The 25,305-nt window shown below is 37.9% G+C and overlaps 1 protein-coding gene and 1 long non-coding RNA gene across 2 annotated transcripts in view; one reads left to right on the top strand and one right to left on the bottom strand.

Annotated features, from left to right (window-relative positions):
* Window positions 1-4,100, top strand: part of mcmdc2 (minichromosome maintenance domain containing 2) — a 29,480-nt gene extending 25,380 nt beyond the window's left edge. The window contains exons 13-14 of the mRNA XM_051928745.1: window positions 2,443-2,552; window positions 3,674-4,100. Coding sequence (XP_051784705.1) covers window positions 2,443-2,552; window positions 3,674-3,840 — 277 coding nt within the window. The 3' untranslated portion in view covers window positions 3,841-4,100. The remainder of the gene's footprint in view (window positions 1-2,442; window positions 2,553-3,673) is intronic.
* Window positions 4,101-6,660: 2,560 nt separating this feature from the next.
* LOC114653338 (uncharacterized) lies at window positions 6,661-24,428 on the bottom strand. The gene is made up of 5 exons (XR_003716505.2): window positions 24,218-24,428; window positions 17,569-17,631; window positions 14,850-14,996; window positions 9,987-10,066; window positions 6,661-7,893 (listed from the first exon to the last, which is right to left on the bottom strand). It is a non-coding gene; the product is annotated as an uncharacterized LOC114653338 (long non-coding RNA).
* Window positions 24,429-25,305: the final 877 nt, after the last annotated feature.

Here is a 25,305-nt window from a genome sequence, read left to right on the forward strand (position 1 = left end):
CTTTTTCTTCTCTCTAATCTTGTATCTTATAATTCTTAGATCAGTATGCTTCAAGTTGACTTCATTGATCACATACAGTATATAGCTTCTCTCACTATGCGTTTTCATTCCTTTTCCACACTGCCATGTAAAGTATGGTACCAGTAGTCTTCTGTTCCTCGCCAAGCTCCTTAGTCATTATCTCTGCCCTGTGGTAACTTTGCCAAAGGAAATTACTTTTTAGAAGTCTTCCACAACTTTACCAATCTCTCAGGTGCTTTAGATTCAGATTAATCCATACAAATCAAAGAAAAATGGTTTTTTTTTATTTCGTAATTGCACTTGCCAAAAACAAAGCAAAGAGCAAGATCAAAGTTAAAGAAATTCGGACATAAACCTTACATCAATTATATTCACTATTATCACTTTTTTTTAAGCCACTAACTACGGGCCCACAGTGTCTCGTCAGGTTAGATCTTTGCCTTAATGATTTTTTATAAGATTAGTTATAAATGACAAAAACCAGAATTTTTTACTTTGATGCTTGCTGTTAGACAGTTTGCACTGACATACAGTGGTGTGAAAAACTATTTGCCCCCTTCCTGATTTCTTATTCTTTTGCATGTTTGTCACACAAAATGTTTCTGATCATCAAACACATTTAACCATTAGTCAAATATAACACAAGTAAACACAAAATGCAGTTTGTAAATGGTGGTTTTTATTATTTAGGGAGAAAAAAAAATCCAAACCTACATGGCCCTGTGTGAAAAAGTAATTGCCCCCTGAACCTAATAACTGGTTGGGCCACCCTTAGCAGCAATAACTGCAATCAAGCGTTTGCGATAACTTGCAATGAGTCTATTACAGCGCTCTGGAGGAATTTTGGCCCACTCATCTTTGCAAAATTGTTGTAATTCAGCTTTATTTGAGGGTTTTCTAGCATGAACCACCTTTTTAAGGTCATGCCATAGCATCTCAATTGGTGACTAGGCCACTCCAAAGTCTTCATTTTGTTTTTCTTCAGCCATTCAGAGGTGGATTTGCTGGTGTGTTTTGGGTCATTGTCCTGTTGCAGCACCCAAGATCGCTTCAGCTTGAGTTGACGAACAGATGGCAGGACATTCTCCTTCAGGATTTTTTGGTAGACAGTAGAATTCATGGTTCCATCTATCACAGCAAGCCTTCCAGGTCCTGAAGCAGCAAAACAACCCCAGACCATCACACTACCACCACCACATTTTACTGTTGGTATGATGTTCTTTTTCTGAAATGCTGTGTTCCTTTTACGCCAGATGTAACGGGACATTTGCCTTCCAAAAAGTTCAACTTTTGTCTCATCAGTCCACAAGGTATTTTCCCAAAAGTCTTGGCAATCATTGAGATGTTTCTTAGCAAAATTGAGACGAGCCTTAATGTTCTTTTTGCTTAACAGTGGTTTGCGTCTTGGAAATCTGCCATGCAGGCCGTTTTTGCCCAGTCTCTTTCTTATGGTGGAGTCGTGAACACTGACCTTAATTGAGGCAAGTGAGGCCTGCAGTTCTTTAGACGTTGTCCTGGGGTCTTTTGTGACCTCTCGGATGAGTCGTCTCTGCGCTCTTGGGGTAATTTTGGTCGGCCAGCCACTCCTGGGGAGGTTCACCACTGTTCCATGTTTTTGCCATTTGTGGATAATGGCTCTCACTGTGGTTCGCTGGAGTCCCAAAGCTTTAGAAATGGCTTTATAACCTTTACCAGACTGATAGATCTCAATTACTTCTGTTCTCATTTGTTCCTGAATTTCTTTGGATCTTGGCATGATGTCTAGCTTTTGAGGTGCTTTTGGTCTACTTCTCTGTGTCAGGCAGCTCCTATTTAAGTGATTTCTTGATTGAAACAGGTGTGGCAGTAATCAGGCCTGGGGGTGGCTACGGAAATTGAACTCAGGTGTGATACACCACAGTTAGGTTATTTTTTAACAAGGGGGCAATTACTTTTTCACACAGGGCCATGTAGGTTTGGATTTTTTTTTTCCCTAAATAATAAAAACCATCATTTAAAAACTGCATTTTGTGTTTACTTGTGTTATAATGGTTGTAATGGTTAAATGTGTTTGATGATCAGAAACATTTTGTGTGACAAACATGCAAAAGAATAATAAGAATAAGGGGGCAAATAGTTTTTCACACCACTGTATCTGTGTGCACTCCTTGTTAGAATGTCGTCTGACTCAGAGGATTTGAACATCATCTCTCAATCCCATGCCAGTCAAAGTGAAACTAAGAAAAAGTAGATATAATTGCATTAGATGATTTCATTAAAATGGAGTATTTAAGAAAAAAGAAAACATCTGCATGTAATCTGTCCATGCATTTTTTCTCCAAAAGTCAATTTCAGTTTTGCATTTGAAGTAAGAGAAGTGGCCTTTAGTCTAGCTTCCTAGCAGTTATACAAAATAATCTAAATAAACTTATCTTATATCAGAACTTCTATAGCTGAAGCCCATGCTAAGCTTTGCCTTAGGAAGAAAGTTCTTGAAGAAGATGCTGTGATTGCTGTGCTCCTGTTTGAAAGTTCTTTGTCTCTGAAATATGGTAAGTTAACTCAATATTGTTGCCATTTTGTTTCAGCACCGGTTGACTTATTTGTACTTTAAAAATGCAACATTAGGTTAATTGGTGTGTGTGTGTGATCCTGATTCAGGCATTGGTTTACTTGAAGACAAGTTTCCTTCTTATTTTTACATAGGTTAAGGATGAAAATAAAACAGACTAAAATAAAAATCCTGGAGTGAAAAGGTGTTACAAAAGTCAGAAAATGAATTATTCTTATGTAAACATCTAGTATCAACAACTACACATTATTATGGTAGATGTATATTTATGTAAAGGAAGCTGACAAGAGTGAAGAGGAAACACAGAATTCCAGTTTACAACAGATTCTTAGGACCATAAATATTGATGGCCTATAAATAGGGATCAAAATCCAATTACCTGCTTAGCTCCTTTTTAGGCATGTAGAGTTGCAGGATAATGGCGATGATTAAAGTGAAACACAAGCGAGGGCCAATGCAGAGCTTGCACTCCATGATAAACAAACAGTAAACAAGACGCAGAGTGTATGGTCCTCTTCCTGCCCTTGACACAACTCTGAAGGCATTAAGCGCGAAGAGGAAGTAAGCAAGTCTAAATGGACCAAGATTGCAAAGGGCCTAAAACAATGTGAATAACTGCCATCAGATACCATCCCAGTCTTGATACATTCCAAGTCTAAATGGAGGCAAAGTAGCTTCTCCACACTTCAATTAAGATACTTATGAATGTGGTAATGAAACATTGGTTTAATATACATAATCTTGCAGTGTTTTTATGAACAGACCAGGATACTGTTTTACTTGAATTAGTTTAATCATGCCCTATAGGAGGAATAACTTATTGTAGGTCAGTGTAAGTGTGCACTTTGCATTCAGTGCTGCCTCCTCTCTCTTTTAAAATTTAAGAAACATATCTCTAAAATGCCTTGGAAAAGTATGCTGCCCCCAATTCTGAAACAAATCCCATATATTTTTCAGTACTGAAATTACCTTCATGGCAGTAGTATGTTAGAATACTGTGGTTTGCCTTCAACTAGAAAAATGTTACAGATCATGTAACCTTTGTTTGATCATATCTTGCATGACAGAAAAAAAAAAAATTCACATTTTTGTTCATTTTAGGTACATCTGCTCTTCTTGTACCACATAATGCTTTATTTCCTTTTGAAGTATATGACCAAGACACCCTTTACCAAAGAGATCTCTACTTGTCTGAACTCCATCATCAGATCTTGAATTATGTACAAACCTTTGCACCTGGAGCTGCAAATTACTTTTCTGAAGAATAACACCAAGAGTGTAAAAGGTACCTTTTAAAACACAGCAGAATGTTGTTACTGCACAGTTCAGTTTGCTCATCCAAAAAAAAAAAAAAAAAATCCAGTAGCTATATTTTTTACAGCATACTCATCTTAGTTTTACTTACTGTTCTATAATTGTTACAAAAGCACACCTGAACAATATTTGAAATAAACTGCTGCATGTTCTTAAGTATGAATTCCAACTTGCCCATTCTATTCCTTAATTGCATAAGCTTTCTTCTTGAGTACTACAGTTTTCTTCACCCATTCCAAAGACATGGATATTGCACCAGAAACTCTAAAAATGATTCAAAAGTGTGACCCATGCTGAACTAGTATCCTACTGATTTACAGCTTTTACCAGATGTTTGCACCAGCTCCCTACAATCCTACACTGGATAAGGATGGGGAGAACAATGCATAGATAAAACTAACCCAAGGTAAAAGCAGAAGATATAGTTGACAAGTAGGAGTATTTAAACCCAAGGTTTGAGGTCCAATTTTCAATTAAACTCTTGGTTTATGTGCTTAAAAGCAACTAGTGTTTGTTGTATCTTAACACTAACAGAATTCTAGCTTAAATGTCTGAATTTCACTTTTCTTAAAGAAATCAAAAAGATTAAAGTAGCTGTTCTTATCTGAAATTCTGTAATCTCCACATTTCTTGGAAGGTTTTAGAAAATCTAATTCCTCAAATGTCATTGAATAGACAGTGCAAGCTAAGAGGCAGAATTACCTGGAAGGTCATTTGCATGAGACAGGTATATTTAAAAATCGACACGCAGATCAGCCTAACAAGTTTTTAAATTTGTACTGTAGTTTAGAGAGGCTATGCCTTCTGTGGTCTCATGGTAATCCTGTTTAGACAACACAAGCAGCCAAATGGTCCAGTAATACTTCATGCTTAGTTTCAACAAGACATTTTCTTTACTTGTACAATCACCCTGAACCTCACTTTCTTCAGAAATGTTTATACTAAAAAGTTCCCCCAGACAACAAGCACAACCATTTAATAAAACCAAACCTGTGTGTAAAGCCATGCTAAAACCCTTGATCCAAGGTAGCACCCTTTGGAAAATGAAGCATACAACAGCAGTCCAAAAAAAGCACAACAGTGCTACTCTGTGTTGACTGTATGGATGTAACACCGTATTCAGGGGATACACTGGAAATTATCCAAATCCGAAGAAAAATTACTTTTCTTGCTGGCCATTTTGAACAAAGAATTCAAATTAAAGATGGGAGTTCTAAAATCTGCTAATTACACCTTTTGGTAAAATTTAGTGAACACGGGATTGTGACTTTTCATGCAGTTGGTCATGCGCTGAAAATGTTTGAGCTTCAAACCCTGCTAATTGCAACAGTGTAGCACTATAGTTTTAGGGATTTAGTTTCAAAATCTGCTTACGGACCCAGATTTTCCTATTTATCTCCAAAATTTATCTTTCGTACTTAGCCGATTTTGGAACTGAGCTCTTCAATTAGTATCTTCAAACTTAAGTTGCTACCATGTTTCCCCAAAAATAAGCCAGGGTCTTATATTAATTTATCCTCCAAAAAGATGCACTAGAGCTTATTTTCAGGGGAGGTCTAGTTTTTCCATGAACAACAATGTACATTTATTCTTGAACAAAAAATTTACATTTCCCTCTATTAAAAAAAAAAAAAAAAAAAAAATCTTTGAAGGAGAAGATACGCGATTTTCCCTGAGACACTTTAACGACCCACAAGACAAGGCAGTGAGAAAAAGGACAGCTGCTGCACAGGCTTTTAAATGATCGACACGCTGCACAAGCAGAAGACACAGCCCGGCAGCAGTAAGACAGCAGCTGATCCGACCGCCTAGCGTGCGTTCAACCCCCCCTTCACAACGCGAGCTGCAGACACACGAAGCAAGCCGGGGCACAACCCCCTAATATTCTTGAACATAAATCTGCATTTATTCAAACAGTCATGTCATCATCTTCTGGAACATAACTCCAAACCCTGAATCCCATTATGAATTTCTTGCAACTCCATTTCCTTTAGAACAACTGGCCCCAATCTCTCATGTCTAGCAATGGAGCTTTCCTTAAATGAGCACCTCTTGTCCATGGAGCCTGCTCATACTGCATTCAGATATCCAACTTGTCTTTGCAGAAAACAGTAAGATTTTTGCCTTGGTATTCCCCACAATTCTTTCCTTTCTTGTACTCCTCAGAATAGCTCTCTTTTTGCACTCCTCTTGTCCGGGGGGAGGTGGTCAAAATACTGGTATTATTTCCAGTTAATCTGTGTACATACGGTAGCAGTAGGCTTTTAATCACTCATCCAGAGGCGCCTGCACTGGATCGTAACTAGAGCTTATATTACAAGCATCCTGAAAAATCATGCTAGGGCTTATTCCCATGGAAACCATAGTAAAATGAGAACTTTAAAAGCACTACTTTTATCAGAGGGTAATGGCCATATTTTCTTCATGTAGGCCAATGCCAGAAATAAATTAACCTTGCCTCAAGTTTGAGGAATTTACCTTGGTTCTGAGGGACTATTTTGCCAAGTCAAACAAAACAAAAGGCAGTGGCAGCTTAGTTCTATAATAGTATATGCATGCATCTTCAAAGCATGCAGGTGGACCTTTATAATGTTTAAAATTAAAGGATTACTTCACAATGTATAGTGGAATTTAGTGCTGGGCGAACCACCACCCCATGCATGAGTAGATGTTAACCACATTTTCCACTTCATTTACTGCAGTAGACTGGCTAAGAATAACCTATTCCACTGTCATGAGGTTTGTACAAAAACAAATTTTAATGTGCACACAAGTATTAATACAGGTTTGCATGGCCCCATAAAGTGATAGTTTTCAAGGGGGTGGCACTAATGGAGAAGGAATCACATTGCATGTCAGTTGCAGTCAAAATATAGAACCTTTTTTATTGAACAAATTTTGCAAACAACTATAAATTTTGACAACATATTTTCAACCATCCAAAGAGGCATTTAGACATAGTAAAATATCCAGAGGTGCTTGTCAAAAGTTGTATTGCACTGAACATGGCTTAGAAAAGGAATAGTAAATATTTTTTGTAAACCAACTACACTTTGTTAATCTCTGTCCACTGACACGTTAGCTATATGGATTGTAATGGCGTTGGTTATCTCGATCCACTGCTTGCTTTTTTTGTCATATCTAGTATCTCTAACAAACACGTCTACAAGTGATGTCTGACTCGAGTGTCATCCTCTAGCTGTTTCAGTTTTACCCGAGGACGTGGAGGGTGCCAATCTTAGTTCCATACATTCATGGTACTCCAAAGCCTGTTTGCGGCTAAGGTGGTGCAGCAAATTGCTCGTGATGCCGCCTCTGGTGACAACTTTAGCTCAACAGCATTTGCAGTAAATAGTTGTTTGGCCCACGTCTGACCTTTTAAAGCGAAAATATCTCCAGACAACACAGAGTTCCTTTTTTCGGCAAAAGTTCTTCTGTGTCATCATATTCAACTTTATCGGCTGCTTCAGTTTCGGAATGTTCTCTGTCCATTTTCACAGCACAATACCTCCACTAACACATGTACTCCATTGCATAAGTGTTTAGCTGTGTAGCAGTGAAAGGTCCCCCCTTAAACAGTTTCCCGGTGCGCCATGTTCCGAGCACTGTTTAGGCTATTTAAACCAGTATCGCGGTATAAGAAAAATTCATATCATAACAAAAATAAATGGTTTTCGGCATGAAACGGTATACCTCCCAGCACTAGTGGAATTTATCACTGCTAACTAAAAAGCAGTGTCAATCCATATTATAGCCACTTAAAAGCAGTGTCTCACAGTACTGGAGTACATATTTTCTCCTACCAGAAAGTCTCCCCATGAAAAACCACTGTAATCCATATCAACTTAAGGTTTTTAAAGTAGGCCTATCAAAACAAAATTAGCAGGTCACAGCACCAAAAACAAATAGATACACAATTGAAAAACCACACGGTGGAAGACTTTAGAAATTGAAGTCCAACACTTCTTGAAGTTCCAGACAGAAGGGGGTTCAAGCCTCAAGTTTATCTATAAAAAAAAAAAAAAAGTGTTTAACAGCTAGGATCATAGTATTTACCCCTCTACCTCCAATACAAGTTTTTGCTGTTGGTATCTGCTCCCTTTTAACTGCTGACAGGACTCCACATGAAGTGCTATACTACAAACTATGTCAGTCTCTGCATGCCTGAAAGCAGAGCACCACTATTCAAACATTGCTATCCTTTCTAAGCCCAAGATCACTCCATGAAAAATGGATAAATCTGAGCCAATTCTATTTTTGTCCTTCCTAGTTCAGGATCAGCAAACTTTAAATCTGAGATGTGCCAAGAAAGATGGAAGTAGTGGTTATCTTTAGAAAGGCATTGATGTTAACAGTTTGTCATATTCGTGTTATTGCTTGCACACTCAAAATACCCTGGCACAACTTGAGGGGAAAAAAAAAAAAAAAGTGTGCTGGAACAGGGGTAGGCAATGTCGGTCCTGGAGTGCCACGGTATGTGCAGGTTTTTGTTCCAACCCAGTTCCTTAACGAGAACTCAATTATTGCTGATGAAGCACATATTGCTTAAGTGACATTTTAATGCTTCATTTTAGTGGTCTCGCTTGTTAAGGTTCTCCAACCTTAATTGCTTATTTCAATCTTAAACTGCTGCATTCAGTGTTTTAATTGCTCCTTATTAGCAATAAGATGTAAAACAGGGGTAGGCAATGTCGGTCCTGGTGAGCCGCAGTGGCTACAGGTTTTCATTCAACCCAATTGCTTAATTAGAAACCAATCATTGCCAATCTCAGACCTTATTTAATTTTATGGCTTGTTAGTCTGTGCAATGTAAGGCTTTTATATCGTAGATTTTTTTCCTTTCCAAGGATATCATCCAAATGATTTGAAGCCTAAAACAGATCATTTTCAGTCTGTCACATTTTTCTATTAAGTGTTTTATTAAATCAAACCTTGCATGATGAACACACACAGATGTAATTGGAAAAAAGCTAGCTGGAGAACTGCTGGCTGCTTTGTCTTTTACATCTTATTGCTAATAAGGAGCAATTAAAACACTGAATGCAGCAGTTTAAGATTGAAATAAGCAATTAAGGTTGGAGAACCTTAACAAGCGAGACCACTAAAATGAAGCATTAAAATGTCACTTAAGCAATATGTGCTTCATCAGCAATAATTGAGTTCTCGTTAAGGAACTGGGTTGGAACAAAAACCTGCACATACTGTGGCACTCCAGGACCGACGTTGCCTACCCCTGTGCTGGAAGGTGGTACTACATAAGCTCTACTGTTTGGCACTGCTGTGGGTTTTGCTGAAATATACAATCACCTGCCCAGGAGATTCACTAAAGACACCAGATGTCGGTGGTCTACGACAGTTTTGGGGGTTGGGAGAAAAAAAACAAACAAAACACCACAACAACTACTAACCAAGAACAGCTCCTACTTAGGTCTGCCCTGGCAGAACTTTAAATGATGTCACATCTTAGTCCCCTAACAAATTAGCACAAGAGCAACCCCACTGAAGGCAAACCAAGTATGTGAGATAAGAGTTGGGTACATAAAGCCTGCGTGTGAACTAAGCCAGAAGTGGTTTGCTGAAACACTCCAACTAAAGAGCATTACTTCATAATTATATGTGGCAGTATGATTCATTTACTACAATTTCAGCTAATGAAGCAAATCGAAACCAGAAGAAATTTAATTTCTAATTTCAACTATTACAAACAAGCCAAGTAAATGTGGAACAGTGACCACTGAAAAAGGTGGAGCACAAGTGGAGTTTTGGGGTTAAGACAGAACTCTAGTACCAGAAATGGATTAAGTTATGCTGGTAATAATGGTGGCTAACTGTTGGCAACAGCAGAATAGTACATTGGGGGGGAATTGGGGGAGATTTGGAACGCCACTATGGATAAATATGCCTTGCTTTGAAAAAAAAAAAAAAAAATTCCCTTTTAAAAGCTCAGATTTCACATTTCACCATGGTTATATCAGATGGGTAAACGGCAAAGTGATTTCATCATTGCCTAAAAAGGAATTTAAGTTCATGTATACTGAAGTTCAATAGGACAGCTGAATGGTGTATAAAATTATACTTACAACACCAAACACATACTCACCTATACAGCAGAACAACTGCTTTAAGCTTAAGATGGCCATTCAGGATTTCAAATGTACTTTTTCAGCCGGATGTCAACATCTTAATAAAAGAAACACATTTTAAAAATTGCTTGCAATGTAATGGAGCATAGGACATCAAGTTATTTGCCTGTGACATACAAAATATAAAACATTAAAATTGTACTAACTAAAAGCATTCCGAATAGAATTTAAACACAAAACCCACACCACATCTAATTCCCAGGTATTGTTCGTGCAGGTGAAGATCCCTTCTGAAACTCAGATATTCACATATTCACCATGGGCATATCTGATGGGTAAACGGCAAAATGTGAGTTCATCACTGTTTCAGTAGAAATTTGTATCAAGAAACATGAGTTTGACATGTGCACAAGACGAGTACTACATTAGATGCTCAGTGGCATTTTTCATGTAAAAATGATCTGAAAAACTAAACTACAGCAAACACCCCCCCCCCCCCCCCCATGATTTATGAATGTTTAGGGAGTAAGCTATGATCAATTTGGCACTTCAGACAGAACAAAGAAACCATATGCTTACTAAATAAACTAAAGCATCAACTGGATACATCTGCCCAATTCTTTGACTTATGTTAACATATGTAACAATATTAAGCCTTAAATCTGACAGTCGCAAGACCAAATGATTTTACTGAACATGATCAGGCATTATAAACAATCTCCATTACACTCATTGGTCTTGAGCATAATACAATAGTTAATCACTTGCCTATCAAGATCACATCATTCCATTCCAGTTTACTGAACAGAGGCTATACTTGGTAACAATTCATCCTCATACCATGTCTGCTTTTGGGGAAAAATCCAATCAAGGTATAAGGACCACGCTGTTATAGGTCAGATACTCCTGTCATTCTCTGCACTTTGAGGAGCTAGTATATACAGTATATGCAATAATATTTATGAAAATACAGGATGAATCATGTTCCTTACTGATTCAACACAATACATAGCATTTTATGTTCCAATACAGGATGATCCTGTATAACAAGGGACAGAAATGGCAACCCTATCTGTGTGTTCATCAAGAACTATACTGTAGGAAACCACCAAGCACTAGTGACCTGATACTAACAGACTTGATGCTTCATTAGCAACATGTGAAGCACACTGAGATTAGCAGCCAGATTTAAAAAAAAAAAAAAAAAAAAAAAAACACCCCACACATTTAGAGTTGTTAAACTTTGTGCAATTAAATCGCTGAAATATAACACATTATGGGTGATTAATCTGCAGCTACATTAAATTGCATTTGTTCAAGAACACAAATTTAAACTCTCTTCTGCATCTCCCACTCATGGCATAGTCTGACAGAGTCAATCACACGATTGAAGTTACATTAAAGAGGCAGAAACCTTTATTATAGCGATAGTCTTCAAGTGGAAGATGTGCAGTCAACTAGGGGAAGGGGGGGGGGGGGGGGGGGGGGGGGGGGACACAAACACCACAAAGAGGCAGATTGTTTCTTTGTCAAAAGCTGTCGGTAGAAAGCATGTTCTGTGTTTACCGTGACATACCACCCGATATATACTGTTGTGGAGACCACTCCACAAAATGGACATTTAAGCTCAATGGATTAGGAGATACAGACATCTCTTATCTATCCATCTATATTCTGATCAAAGACAAATCCACATTTCACATCAGAATGACTTTTCTTATGCTGAAGACTTAAAGTCCATAATGGGTTTGTTTCAAAAGAAAAAATTCACTGCATAATTATTTTCATTTTTTCCTCTGTAAACGGCACAATACCAAATTACACCTGGTAACATACCTTTCAGACAGGACGGAGTCCTTGAACTCCACAATGAGGCACAGAAAAATCAGAGTACCACTGCACATTCCAAGACATCCCCTATTAAAAGTAAAGGAATAGCACAGTTAAGCACATCACCAGGGAGACATGGTCTCCTATTGGAACAGGACTAATGGCAGCTATCCTTGGCAAAACAGAGTGTGAAGAGCAGTAATGCTGGACGATTTAATGTCCACAACCACACAAAATGTAACACTACTTAGTAGGATTTCAAACAGTTTAGACATAGAAAAAAAGAAATATTTTGTTTAAAGAAGGCACTGTGGTCTAGTAGTATAGTATTTAACAACAAAATGACATGCAACTTTACTCCCATTTCACACATACAGGTGAGCTTTAAAAAACACACCCACCAGAATCGAGGCCTGCTGGCCATTATGACATGCCAAATTACAATGTCATAGTATGGTCGGCATCCCATGAAGTGGACAATCTAGTTGTAAACTGGCAGAGGGAAGTCATTTTTATATGTAGTCATTAACATACTAATTTAAAAAATTTCAATGCATCCTTCAAAATTTACAAGTGAAATTAACAAATGGTCGTTTGACATAGTATCTTACGTTTGCCATAATGAAAGTACTGTCTATATACTTGGTTTTAAAAACAAGACCATGTGCAAAAAGGCCATAAAATCCCACAACCTAACATACCTCCTAACTGCCCCATCATGACTTTATGCAGTAGACGTACATTTTCAAACCCAAAACCTGGTTTAGATGTGCGTCACCAGTACATATCCAGTGATTTTATTCCGTGGGTCTTGAGACACAAGTAGTTCATGAACTTAAATGCATAAAGTGACTGGTATTAACTCCCATAAGACCAAGGTGTTACCAGCAGAGGTGAGCCATATGTAAATACAAACAGCACTGCTGCTCTGCCACTATGTGAAAAGCTGTAAGTGGGATCCAGTTCAATCTTAGAAAGACTGAGAAACTGCTGGCAAGACAAAAAACAGATAATACACCACAAAAAAAGCACAGACATGCCTATAATTGTACTCTCTAAAGTTGCATTAGTCATTTTCAAAATAAGATTGAAAAAAAATTAAAGACCATCTAATACTCGCTACTTCTCAGTATCAAGTTCACTATGCTAACTGTAAAGCTGACGTAAATGACAATGTTGTAGCAAAAACTATAGTCACAAAACAGGAACACATGGTTTTGAAAAATCTAAATGAAACAGGTCAAGGTGTCATAAGACCCCAAAAAGTGAGATGTCTAGCAACTTGTTACACAAGGAGTCCCAGTTCAAAGCAATACGGCATTCACTTCAAGACGACTTGGGGCTTGGTGTTGTACATGTAAAACAATTCAACTGGCCACTGTACGGGTTATTTAAAGATTTCAGTCTAATTGGTAGAAGGGGGAAGAAAAAAAAAACCCATCCAGATGACAAGCTACTTGGATAAGGCTATTAACAGCCAAGGAAGAGACACTTACAGAAAAGATATTGATCTTGTCTCACACATGGCTATAATTATTCAGCAATAAAAAAAAAAAAATGAAAGCTTGACAAGCATGATGAAGGATGAGCCAAAGATCAAAGGTCACTCAAAACAGCTTGGTTGCAGAAATCCTGCCACAAGTCACCATGTTTCTACAGAAAGCTCAACTTAATGTCAGGACCTCTGCCAAGACCGTAACCCCTCAGAGACAGGGGGTACTGCATTTCTACAATAAACCATGGTAGTGCTATTCTCCCAGGCCACAAACTCTGTCAGAGGAGTGGGAAGAGTGCCTGTCTGGTCAAAGACACTGGACAGAGCTTGGACAACAATGGCCTACATAAGGCAGCAATTTATCATCTCAGAGACAACCAGCTGTTCCAATGATTTATGGGGACATTCAAGAAACAAACTTCTTTAATTCACACTTTAGCTGCATCCACAGCACTCTTATTTGTAAAATGATCGATACAAAACAAGTTAAAGCTTTTGCCCCATAGGAATAAAGCATAAGAATAGATTAGTACCATATTACTATACTACAATAACCAATACAGGAAGAATTTGAAAGGTTAAGAAATGTTCAAGGTAGACTCCCTACAAGGACGACACTCCCTACAAGGACGACACCAACAAGGAAATAAACTGAGGAGTAAAATGACAATGCTACTAAATACATTGTGCATTTTAGGATAACAGAACATTCTCAGCAGAGCTGTGACAATGAAGGTCAGTATTCAAACAGGGCTCGACATTGTGGAGTTATTACAAGATAAAGACTGACACTCACATATAAATTGCACTGAGTTACTCCAAACATTCTGCAATGCTTTTTTTTTTTCCCCTCTTGGCACACCACTTTTACCGTCAGCATTCTTGTAATTTTGAACAGAAAACTTACTAGCAAGCTGGATATGCTTCTATTTCTTAAATACCATCCACCCCCTGAAATTTTTCATAACAGATGCAGGTTTGGGACAAAGTTGCATGAAGAACATATTTAGGCACTTCTCCAGATCTCAATCCCATTCTAGTTGTCTCCCAAAGCACAGATACAACTATCTTTTGCTACAATGAATGCTAAACCGTTGTAGCATTCAGGCTTTTTCACTCATTTAAAACACTTGCAGTTATAAAGCCACCATGATATAAGGAAAACCTTTTTTAATTTATTTTTTTAAAAAGCCTGTTCAACACCAGGAATTCTCCATTAGTTTCATCATCCAACAAGCATTTTCAAATCCAATGAGGGGTTTGAAGGGGAAAAAAAAAACACACCACTCATTATTTCGGCTACAACTAATTACATTTCTTTTGCTTTTCCATTTGGAGAACAGGCAGGTGAAGTGACTTGCATGCAGTCAGTGTCAGTAGTGAGACTTAAAGTTCAAAGTCTAACTGCACCATAGTGCCTTGCACTTCCCCCAATAAATTAAAATTTACAGAAATTGTTGCCTTGGGAAAAGAAAAAAAAAAAAAAAATAATAATTCAAATGTCAAGGAACAGATTGCTATAATGCAACTTTTTCTCAGTACAGTACATACTCACCACCAATTCATTAACTATCACAGTCATGGAGCTTCAAGTCAAAGGTTTCTTGTGGTTGATACTTGGCGTGATCTCCACTGGAGGGAGGAACACTTTGTGCTTTGTCCGTGACCTTGCTGCAGGCACCATGCGTTTATATGATAGCATCTACACACAAGTAAAAAAATTACCTTCAGTTTTCCCTTCATTTTAAAAATTTACTTGTTTGTTTACACTTAACCCCTTAAAATAAGCAAATATCTGGGGTAGGAATGACCAGTGGCACAATGAGATTATAAAAAGATTGGTGCGTCCAGATTTTTGACTTGTATACATATTTCTTAGTGCTCCAACTTTCCACTTTCAAAAAATTATCCAACACAAAAATGGTAAACTTGCTGTAATGTGTTAAAATTCAATTGGTTGTGTCAGCTTATTGTCTAATGTTATCAAGTTAAACATGGGGGTGAGGATGTGCCAAGTCACTTAAAAAGGTCAAATCCCATTACAATAAATATAAAAATAAAATTTTCAGAATACTTTATGGGCCCAGATAAATGTTCATAGAACATTTTAAAGAATCTCATTTAACAAGAGATTGGAAATTTTGCAACAAACTGTCTCGGGTAGTCATGTCTAGCATGTAGTCATGACATCATACACATAGCCGAAGTCAGAGTCAGTACTCCACAGAGTGTGGGTAGTTGTGTGTGGATACTGTAGTGTTCAAGTTTCATAATGCTGCTCAGCTTTCTTTGAGATGAACCAAACAATGGGAAGAAATGGCATCAGTTTACGCTGAAAGTCAAGTTGGGAAGCATGCACTGGTACAATGTGTTGCTGCACCCACTACACAACTCGGGATCCTGGTTTGCAACCCCCCAGGCAGACACACGTTCAAGTACCACCCTCCAGTAATGACCCTCTGCCACAGCCAGGTGTTACATGGGTGACCCCTTGGCCTGGTCCAGCCACTCAGGTCCCCAACAATGAGGATCTTATGGGCTGGATCACCCTCGGGGAAACGCGCCACATGGCCGTAGTGCCATAACTGACGCCCCCTCACAAGGCAGGTAACGTGCCTCATTTGGGACTCCATGAGCAACCGCTCATTCGAGACAAAGTCAAACCAACAGTACCCGAGGAGTCCAGTCTTCATCTCAGGTCAATGGATAGCATCCATGTCTCGCAAAAACTGAACTCCAGAATGAAAAATGACATGGTGAAAGCATTTTGGAATCTCTCCATTTTCATCCCTGTATCTATTAAAAATTACATCTAACATGTCATTTTCAAATAAAATATTTTGCAGTTTAAGGAACACTATTTAATATTTTAATTATATAATTATACAGTTACTGTTAAGCTTGGGTCACAAAGTAACACGAGACAGGGAGTCGTCGTCCAGGTTTTCAAGGAAAATACAGGTATGTTATTACTGTAAAGTGAAGGCAGGTAAAGTCTCAAGACTTCATTCAGAAAAAGCTGTTAGGAGCCGCGACAGAGGTGATCGTCCTGCTTTAGCTCCATTGTTCAAAATAGAAGATTAGTGGCTTGGAATCACAGCTGCGGAAGACACTGTCTGGAGAAGACATCAGGAGAGTGAAGAGCAGAACAAAGCCTGCTGTTAAATGTTAAAAACATTGTGCGACAAGCATGGCATGCAGTAACCCTGACCCTGCACAGGACAATCAATTGCTTTGCGGTTTACTAGGCACAGCAGAGCAGCTACATAGCTGTCCTTGTGCTGCTGCCGTTACACACGGTGAATTGCTGATGGCCCCAGTCACAATACTAGACATTTTCCCCATATTCATTATAACTAAATACTTTTATGGTCCCGTGAGTTTCGTTAGAATGGGATTCCACCTGGATAAGGTGTCATTTGAACAAGCATGTTCACTTGCACACCCAAGATTTGGAAGTTTGGTCAATCACATTTATCAACCCAGAATAGGCCATCTGTATTCACTCATGGTTAAATGTTAGCCTTTAGCCTACTTGGTTTGGTTTAACCTAACCTGACTTTTCATCCATTTGTCCCCCCCCCCCCCCCCCAATAACAAATACTTTGCCCAGATTCTTAAGTCCACTGCATAGAAGACGCATGATCTACTAGTCATTTTATTCACGTTGCACCTTTACCTGAAATGTGCTGTGTAATTTACAAATTTATTTATAAGCTCATATAAATATTCAATTATGGAGTTTGCACACTGACAGAATCTTTCAAAAGAAAACATCTGTATTAAATATCCAATGAATATCTGGGATCTAGATCATCTAAATGAAGACTGCTAGTTATGTTTAAATATCAGAAAAGGGAGCCTAACCTTAATGAACCCTTTCAGGAAAGGAATCAAGTTTTTTCTAGTGAGATCCCTGATGTTTGTAGGACAATCAACCAATAAATGAGGAGTTTTCCAAATTTATCAAGGCACTTTTTTTTTTTTTTTTTTTTTTTTTTTAAAAACAGCTGCAGAAGAGCCTTTACCACACAAAACCAAGTGATTATAGGGCATGAGGTGGCAAAGGGTAGGAGGCACAGTGGTAGCACAGCTGAAATGCAGTAAGGAGGTTGTGGGTTCACTTCCCAGGTGTTCTCCGGAAAGAGGACTTTGAGTACTAAGAAAAGCACGATCTAAATGTAAAGAATTATTAAAAGCAAAAATAAAAACTACAGGAGGAGAGAAAAGTAATGCAATATAGTATACTAATAAAAAAAGCTCAATTTACTAACCTATGCAGCAAAGGAATTCTTCCAAGCTGAAGTTGTCCATTAATTCATAGTAACATTTCATATCTGAAAGAAAGAAAAGCAAACCTTAAAAGAAACCAAATACCAAAATGGCATTACACATAATTAAGGACACTTCTGCAAAAAAAAAAAAGACCCGTGAAGCAGAGGTGGAGTAATATAGGCAAAAGACTGACAAGATAATACATTTTAACCTAAAAAAAAAAAAAGGAATCAGCTTTTGGTTGCTGAAACTGAAAATTACGGCCTATACCTTGAATAATTATCATATGTAAATTATGCCAAGTGTCAGATTATTGAAACTAATACTTTGGCTAATGTTTAAAGTTTGTTTTACCCACCATTTTAACTGGATTTCAGTCTGTTATCACTTAAAGTCCAGGGGATACACTACTTGCATCCTCAGCTTGCTGTGTACACACTGAATAGGATTCTACTCTGCAATCCATTTTATAATCTTGCTTTCACGTAAAATAATGGACCAGCAAAAAGAAAATTACAGAAGCTACCTCTGGCAGCTTATACTTGGATTTGGGATAGCTATAATGCTCAAACAAAATGCCCAGGTGGACCTTAAGTCTGACAACTCTGCTTTAACTCATTTCTGATGCATTTTATTGCTCCTCATATTTTCTGTCAACTTCCAGTTCCCATTGAAGTTTACTCCAGTTTATTACCACCACTTTAATGGACTGCAGGTTCAGTTGCAGTTTGCTAGGACCAAGTCACTGGGTGAATCTAACTACAAGACTAGTACTTAATGGAGAAGGCAAGGACTACGTCCTACTCACTAAGATTATGTAAATGAAGACTGCGACTGAGAATCACTGGAAAAGTGATGTAATGTGCCAGTGGCTTATCACTATGTCAAACAATTAAGCCTGTCTCATGTAGCTGCTGGCTTGATGCCTAAACAATGAGGTATAATTAAACTTATTCAAGACATCTATGTTTTACTGTGTCTGTAAAGGAGAAGAGGGGAAAGTTTAACTCTGTCCATTATTCCTTGACAACTGGCTACCATCTACAGTACTTAACACACATTCCACACCACACACTGCACTTACCAAGTTGGTCTACACACTTATTTTACAGAATTTAGGTCACCATGAATAAAAATTGGACTTCAGTAATTAAATGTATTAGATATTGCATTTATTAAGACATCAATACTCACTGTGCCTCATGTGGTGAAAAGTGAGGTGGCTCTCTTTTTGATCATATAAAATTTGTAGGCACAGGGACACCGACATTATGAAGGGATGTGTTTTTAAATGTCACTTTAAGGTTGCAGTATTAATTCCCAGTGCATGAGTTAATATTTCACATATTACAGCTTGAACTGTTTTAAGTGTAGCAAACCTTTTCATGGCTGTTTTCAGGCTCACTATACTAACGAGGCCTCACTCACACAGCTGTGCAGATGCTTTCCTATAGGGTGCATCAGTGGAAGATTTGGACAGCTTTTATGTACATAACAGTTGCCGCAGTACCACTCACATGGCTGGCTTTTGTTCCTGATGTTACCGACACATAAATACACACATGCACAGTGGTGATCAAAATTAGAGAATTTATCAACACTTGATTTTTCTGAAACAGTCTTAATCTACATTGCTCAAAATTTGAAAGAATAGTAACTATGGGTATATATAGGGTTCTACTATCATGTTTTACAAAATCAAGGCACTTCAACAACACCCTATTTTGTGGAAGACTGATCAAAACTACAGAACAGTAACCAATGTAACAAAAGATTACAATTTTTGGAAGATCATAGCTTTCAATAATTATTATAAGTGTAGAGACCCTTGTTTCAAATGACTTCAGCACATCTGTGCCCACAGGACATCACCAGCTTCTCACACTGCTCTGGTTTGATCTAGGTCCACTCTTCCATAGCTCAGGAACTCTAGTGGGTTTCTTAGCCATAACTGTTGCCAAGAATGTTAGAGATTCTCAATGAGATTTAGGTCTGGACTCTAGGCTAGCCATTTCATTATTTCAATGGTTGTTAGCTCTGAGGAACTACTTTACCTATTTTGCAGTGCAACAGCTGACATGGTCTTACATGAAAATTGCATGGCGATTGGGAGATGCCCTCAGGGAAGTAAACCACATGTTGCTGAAGGAGGTTCTGATAAACAGTGGCAGTCACCCTGCCATGTAGCTGTGTAAGAGGCTCAACTCCCGCTGTTGAAAACATCCCCCAAACCATAACACTTCCTACTCCAATTTCTCTTTTTTAAACCACCACCACGCACGGAGTTCTAGCATTCCCCAGTGTGATGCGTAATATAAAAGATTCCCATCAAACCCAAATGAATTAAAACTTGTCATCACTAAACTGAACTCTGTACCAGTCCTCTGCCCACACCGCATGCTCCCAAGCATAGGTCAATCTAGCCTTGATTCTTTCTGCCGACAGGTTTGGTCACTGCAGAGTGGGTTTCAGTCCGAATGATTTTAACGAGCGAGACACTGTACATCAAAACAGATCCTTACCCTGTTCAGTGCTAAACTGGCGAGCAATTCCAGCTGCAGTGCTAAAGCAACTCCCTACTTCCACGTTGTCAACAGAAGGCAAAAGCACAAGACGACAGGACAAGAATTTGAGGGATTTGAATGCAAGTGTCACTGTAAAGCAGCAATACTCCAAAAATTGGAATGACCAACTTCTCTTGCAATGGTTTAAAAGGTTAGCTCTTTGGTCTTCACCCGGACAACATGGTGTTGAAGGGTTTCAGTCACCTTAGCACAGCTCGCCATCTTGCAAAATAAATAGGAGTGCTGCCAGATAAATAGGGCTTGTCAGATAATTAAGGAAATTAGCACCAGGTTGCAGATTAACACCAATATCTGGGAGGTATCCGAGAGTGCCATCTAATTTTGATCAGAGTCCTTCAAAATTTCTCATTTAAGTGTTTTATATTGTGCTTCAGAATATTTAAATTATGAAATATGCTTAAACTGTCCTATACCAGTTAGGATAACTTCAAGTAAGTATAAGCAGTGATTCTGAAATGTAGGACATTGTCCAATTTTGATCACCAAAATGGTTGTGTGTATTATAATAACCCAAACCCCCAAAAAAGTACATGCAACACCAAGAATAATTACATTAGAAAATTTACTTATTTCAAATTTAACATTCAAACATTTTTTGGCTACTTTGACTGTACTAGCAAATACTATACAATTCACCCTTTAGAAGCTACAGTTTGTCTTTAAAGTTTTCATAAGTTTCTTGAACCCATCTCACATGAATCAGTACAATGTCTTGCAATTTACTTTGTGACAGCACTATGAGTCTTGCAGCTGGATGCGTTTTTCTGTCATGGAGCACTTTCCTGTTAAACAATTAGACCAACACTGCCGAGCGAGTTTTCGCAGTCAGTTTGGAGTATATATATGGCAGGATAACACTGCAAAGAATATCCAAGGCTCTGCAATTCAATATGAAGATGAAAAACTGGTTTTTGAACTACTTTAACTTGTGCATTTTACTGATAACATTTTACCTTTTTAATCCCCCAAACCAACTCACTCCCATATAAGCAAACTTAGGTGCTTTGAACAACTCAATCTACGATAGTATATCCAAGGACCAAAGGGCATTACCATGTCTTCATCCAAAATTCTCATCGCTTTTAAAATATTTTTTGTACATATTGTTATAATGACACTCCCATGGGGTCTACATAAGATGCTACATCAAAACATTGTCATAGTATAAAATTGATTGGCTTATACAAATGCTTAACAAACAATAGCTCATCTACCCCTAATATGAAATACAATAGAAGGAGCTCTTCCTGGTTGACTAAAAGCACTCCTGATCTCATTAAAAACCACACACACCAATTACCAGGTATGGTGTTTGAGTAGCAAGTACTAGTGAACATGCCTGCTGAAACTCAGATACTCACATATTCACCACGGTCATATCTGACGGGTAAACGGCAAAATGTGATTTCATCACTGCTTCAGTAGGAATTTGCATTTCAAGAACTCTTGCATGCTGTTTATGTATGCAAAGCGTTCTACAGTAGCTGGTCAGAAACAAAAAGTTTTCAGATACTTCAGACTAAAGACACAGGAGCCTTCTTTTGCTTGTATTTTTGCTTAATATCCATCTCCCCAACTCATTCAAATATGAATTCTGTCTTCAATCCAAAAAGCTCAATGCCATACTAACAAGCTTACTCTGCATGCACTGCTGATTTTCCTTAAGTATTTACCTGTATAAAAATAATGCTAAGGGCTGTGTCACACAAACTCAAAAACCACTGGCCTTGAACACTGATCTTGGTCTAAATTAAGAGCTTGTGCTGTGATAGCTGTAACAAGACCCACCAGCTGGTCATACAAGCTACGCTGGCCACATAAAATGGGCTTTAGATCCTTCACAAGCAAGTAGCAGTGCAGCCACATGCCAAAACAGAGAAAACTATCAGCTGTGTGGATACTGCAAATGCATGGTGTAGTAACCACAAGCGCAGGAGACACTTTTTCCAGCCAGGACAAGAGGCTCAAGTGTTACTCTAAAATTTTAGCCAAAAAAAAAAAATTTATTTCACTTACTGCGCGCCTACAACTCACATGCAGATTATGCAACACTAGTAACATTTTTCTAATGGAAATTTTTATATCTGCTGGAGTACAGCATTTGTGATCTCTTCTCCATCAAAACAAGCTTAAACATTTCTCAGCCATCACTACAAACTATTCGAGATAAACAAAATAAAAAATATCTTTGGGTTCAGCATTCCTTTAAAAGTAAATGGAGTCAATTTGATACAGTATACCATTTTCTAAACTCACTTAATCCTGAGCAGGGTGTGAAGACTTCGCTATTGCAATGCTGCAATATACTGCTATTTTGGAAAGAATAAAAAGGCTGCCACTTTGATATTTTTGGAAGAAAGTAATCTAATCCGTTGCACCTACATTTACGTATTTTAGGTATGTCATTTTGACAAAGTTAAAGTTTTGTTTCAAACCAAGTTTGAATATATAATAGTTTATTTCTGAGGAAAGATGATAATCAGTTTTGTGCTTTATTAAAATGCAGTAGTAAACTTTTTTAAACTATCTATGCATCCTTTACACGAAAAAAGTTAAAATTAAACTTGTGACTTGCCACAAATCTTGGTACCTATAATCACAGTGGTAAAACACTCAAGTATGCTCTTTCTCCACTAACGGAACGAAAAATTGCCTTCCTATAAATTAGTGTTGTCTCAAGTTGAGAGCTGGGGACTTGTGGTGCATTCAGGCCTTTCTTCCCAGACAATTGGGACTCTTCGTCTTAAGCAAACCTGTTTCCCATAATGTTTTTGTATCAACTCAAACATCAAACTCCGTAAAGTAGTTCAAAAAACGCAAGTGTCAGAAGGGTGAAGATTTATTTCGCTTTTTAAATGTTTTAGTTACTTACTCAGAGTTTAAAAAGATATACTGTAGCAGAAAAAAAAAAAAAAATTCTACCCACCTAAACCCCTCAAAAACAAAATCGGAAGTGGTGTCTCCTAGACTCTCTCTTATACACGGATATGGGGACGGATATTTGAGGAGTAAACCGCAAGACAATGATTATGTTTTTATCTTACGTACGTCAAAGAACCATCAACAACAAAAATATTGAACAATTATCAAAAGTTGAAAGAGTCGGACTCTGCAACTGCCTGAATAAAAAAAGTACCACTTCCGGTTAGCGGAAATAGCTCAAAAGTTGATAGAAATCTAAATACCTGTATGCAAAATTAGGTTGATCTAAGTGAAGGCGTACTTAAGTTATCGGTTTACATACACACATGCATAAATTCCAAAAACTATTTTCGGACGCAGGGAGGTCTAAAACGTCGAGATTCAGCAAAAACGCGAGGCCGAATTTTTGGACGATTACATACGGTAAAATACACCTAACCAAACAACGAAATCTGTTAACAGTAAGAGCCTCCGTGATTGTGCCCAATATATTAAAATGTGTCTTTCTTGCCAGTGTTTAAGTCTTAAAATGTGAAAGCAAAATCGAAACCCAGCACAAGTTATTGATCCAAATCACACCACGTCTCAGAGGCCACCCAAATAGAAATCTGTAATGTTCCCTACCATCTGAGCACATGTTGATGATCTTAAGGGTAGGCTACATATAACCCAACCAGTACGGATGGATATTACCTGTAGATAATCCCGTTCTTCACTAGTTATTTATAATACACCATCGCATAATGCATTAAAAGGGCACCTGTCTTGACATACCACCAGTTATTTGAACTACTGTGTTAAGGCAAACCAAATAGAAAGATGCAAACCAGGCCATCAAAGGGCTTTTAGTATGGCAATACTTTTACTATGGCGAGCAAGTATTAGTTACACCACTACAACTTGCACAGAACGATGTTTGCTGGCACTACAAGACATGCGATTCACGTGTAATAGACAAGGAGACAACCAAGTACACACCGAAATAGTGAAAAAAGTACAAAGTGAAAAACTGTAAAAAGTGATTAAGAAATAGGCCTAGAGTTAAAATAAAGAAAAAAAAAGTTACATTACTGCTCGATTTAAATCATGCAAATATAACAAACTCTGACGCCTCACTGTGTGGAGGCCCAACAAAACTTACCGCGAAAAGCAGCAGATGGCCTGGGGACGCCTTTTCAAATGCAACGATGAAAACAAAAACAGAGGTTGATTCGGAAACGTTATGTAGATTTGCACAAAGCATGGCTGTTGTTCAATATAAAAATATAAATGTTAGTCTAATTCTTGTTCTGTTTAAAAAATTAAAAACAAAAACCCTAAGTCTTCTGCACGTGGCCACCTCGCTGCTTCAATTAGCTGTTAAAGAAAGAAAGAAAAAAAGAGCGGAAACCAATATCTAACCTTTACGTCATTACGCAAGCTCACGCAGTGGGACGAGTCCTTCAGAAGATTGACACCAGCTCTATCCAATCAGAGTTTCAAGGTTTTGGCGGGAGCGTTACTCAACCGTTTAATGATAATTAGAATCGTACGATGATCATTGTTAGGGCACTAAACGAACGTGTAACTGCAGTGGCAGCTATTTTTTTTGAAGTAGCGCTCTGAGTAAAAATATACCTTTGTCTTTCATTTAACTGCTTGTTTAATTACTCTTTTCGTTTTGCATGTATATACGTAAGAAGTAAAATATGCAAGCCAGCACACGTTATTAATGTGTTTCCAAGTGTTTTTTCACTTTATTCCTGTTATTGGCCCCTGTAGGATTTCAGTTCGTTTGTTGCATCGCTTCAATATGTGTTAAGCCGGAGAAGTAAAACAAAAGCTATAAAGGATAGACTGACAATTCTGATTTTCTAAACATTTTGGAAGTTCTTGCGTATTTTACATGGATTTCACAGGTAAGAATTACATGATTACATCTTGCCTGAAGAAGGGGCCTGAGTTGCCTCGAAAGCTTGCATATTGTAATCTTTCTAGTTAGCCAATAAAAGGTGTCATTTTGCTTGGCTTTTCTCTACAGGTAAGAATGTAATAGGTGTGATTTCTGCTATTGACACCCCATTTAACGCCAGGTGGACATTTTATATTTAACTGTAGATTGGATAGTATGTAGTCACTATAGGCTAATTCCAAAAGATTGTGCTGAAGTCAAGAAATGGTAGGATTTAAATATTTGTAAGCAGATGGACAGCTACAAGATGTTTTCTTTCTTAACAATTGTGAGCATGT

Source organism: Erpetoichthys calabaricus, chromosome 6 (genome assembly GCF_900747795.2).
Source record: "Erpetoichthys calabaricus chromosome 6, fErpCal1.3, whole genome shotgun sequence".
NCBI classification, from domain to species: domain Eukaryota; kingdom Metazoa; phylum Chordata; class Cladistia; order Polypteriformes; family Polypteridae; genus Erpetoichthys; species Erpetoichthys calabaricus.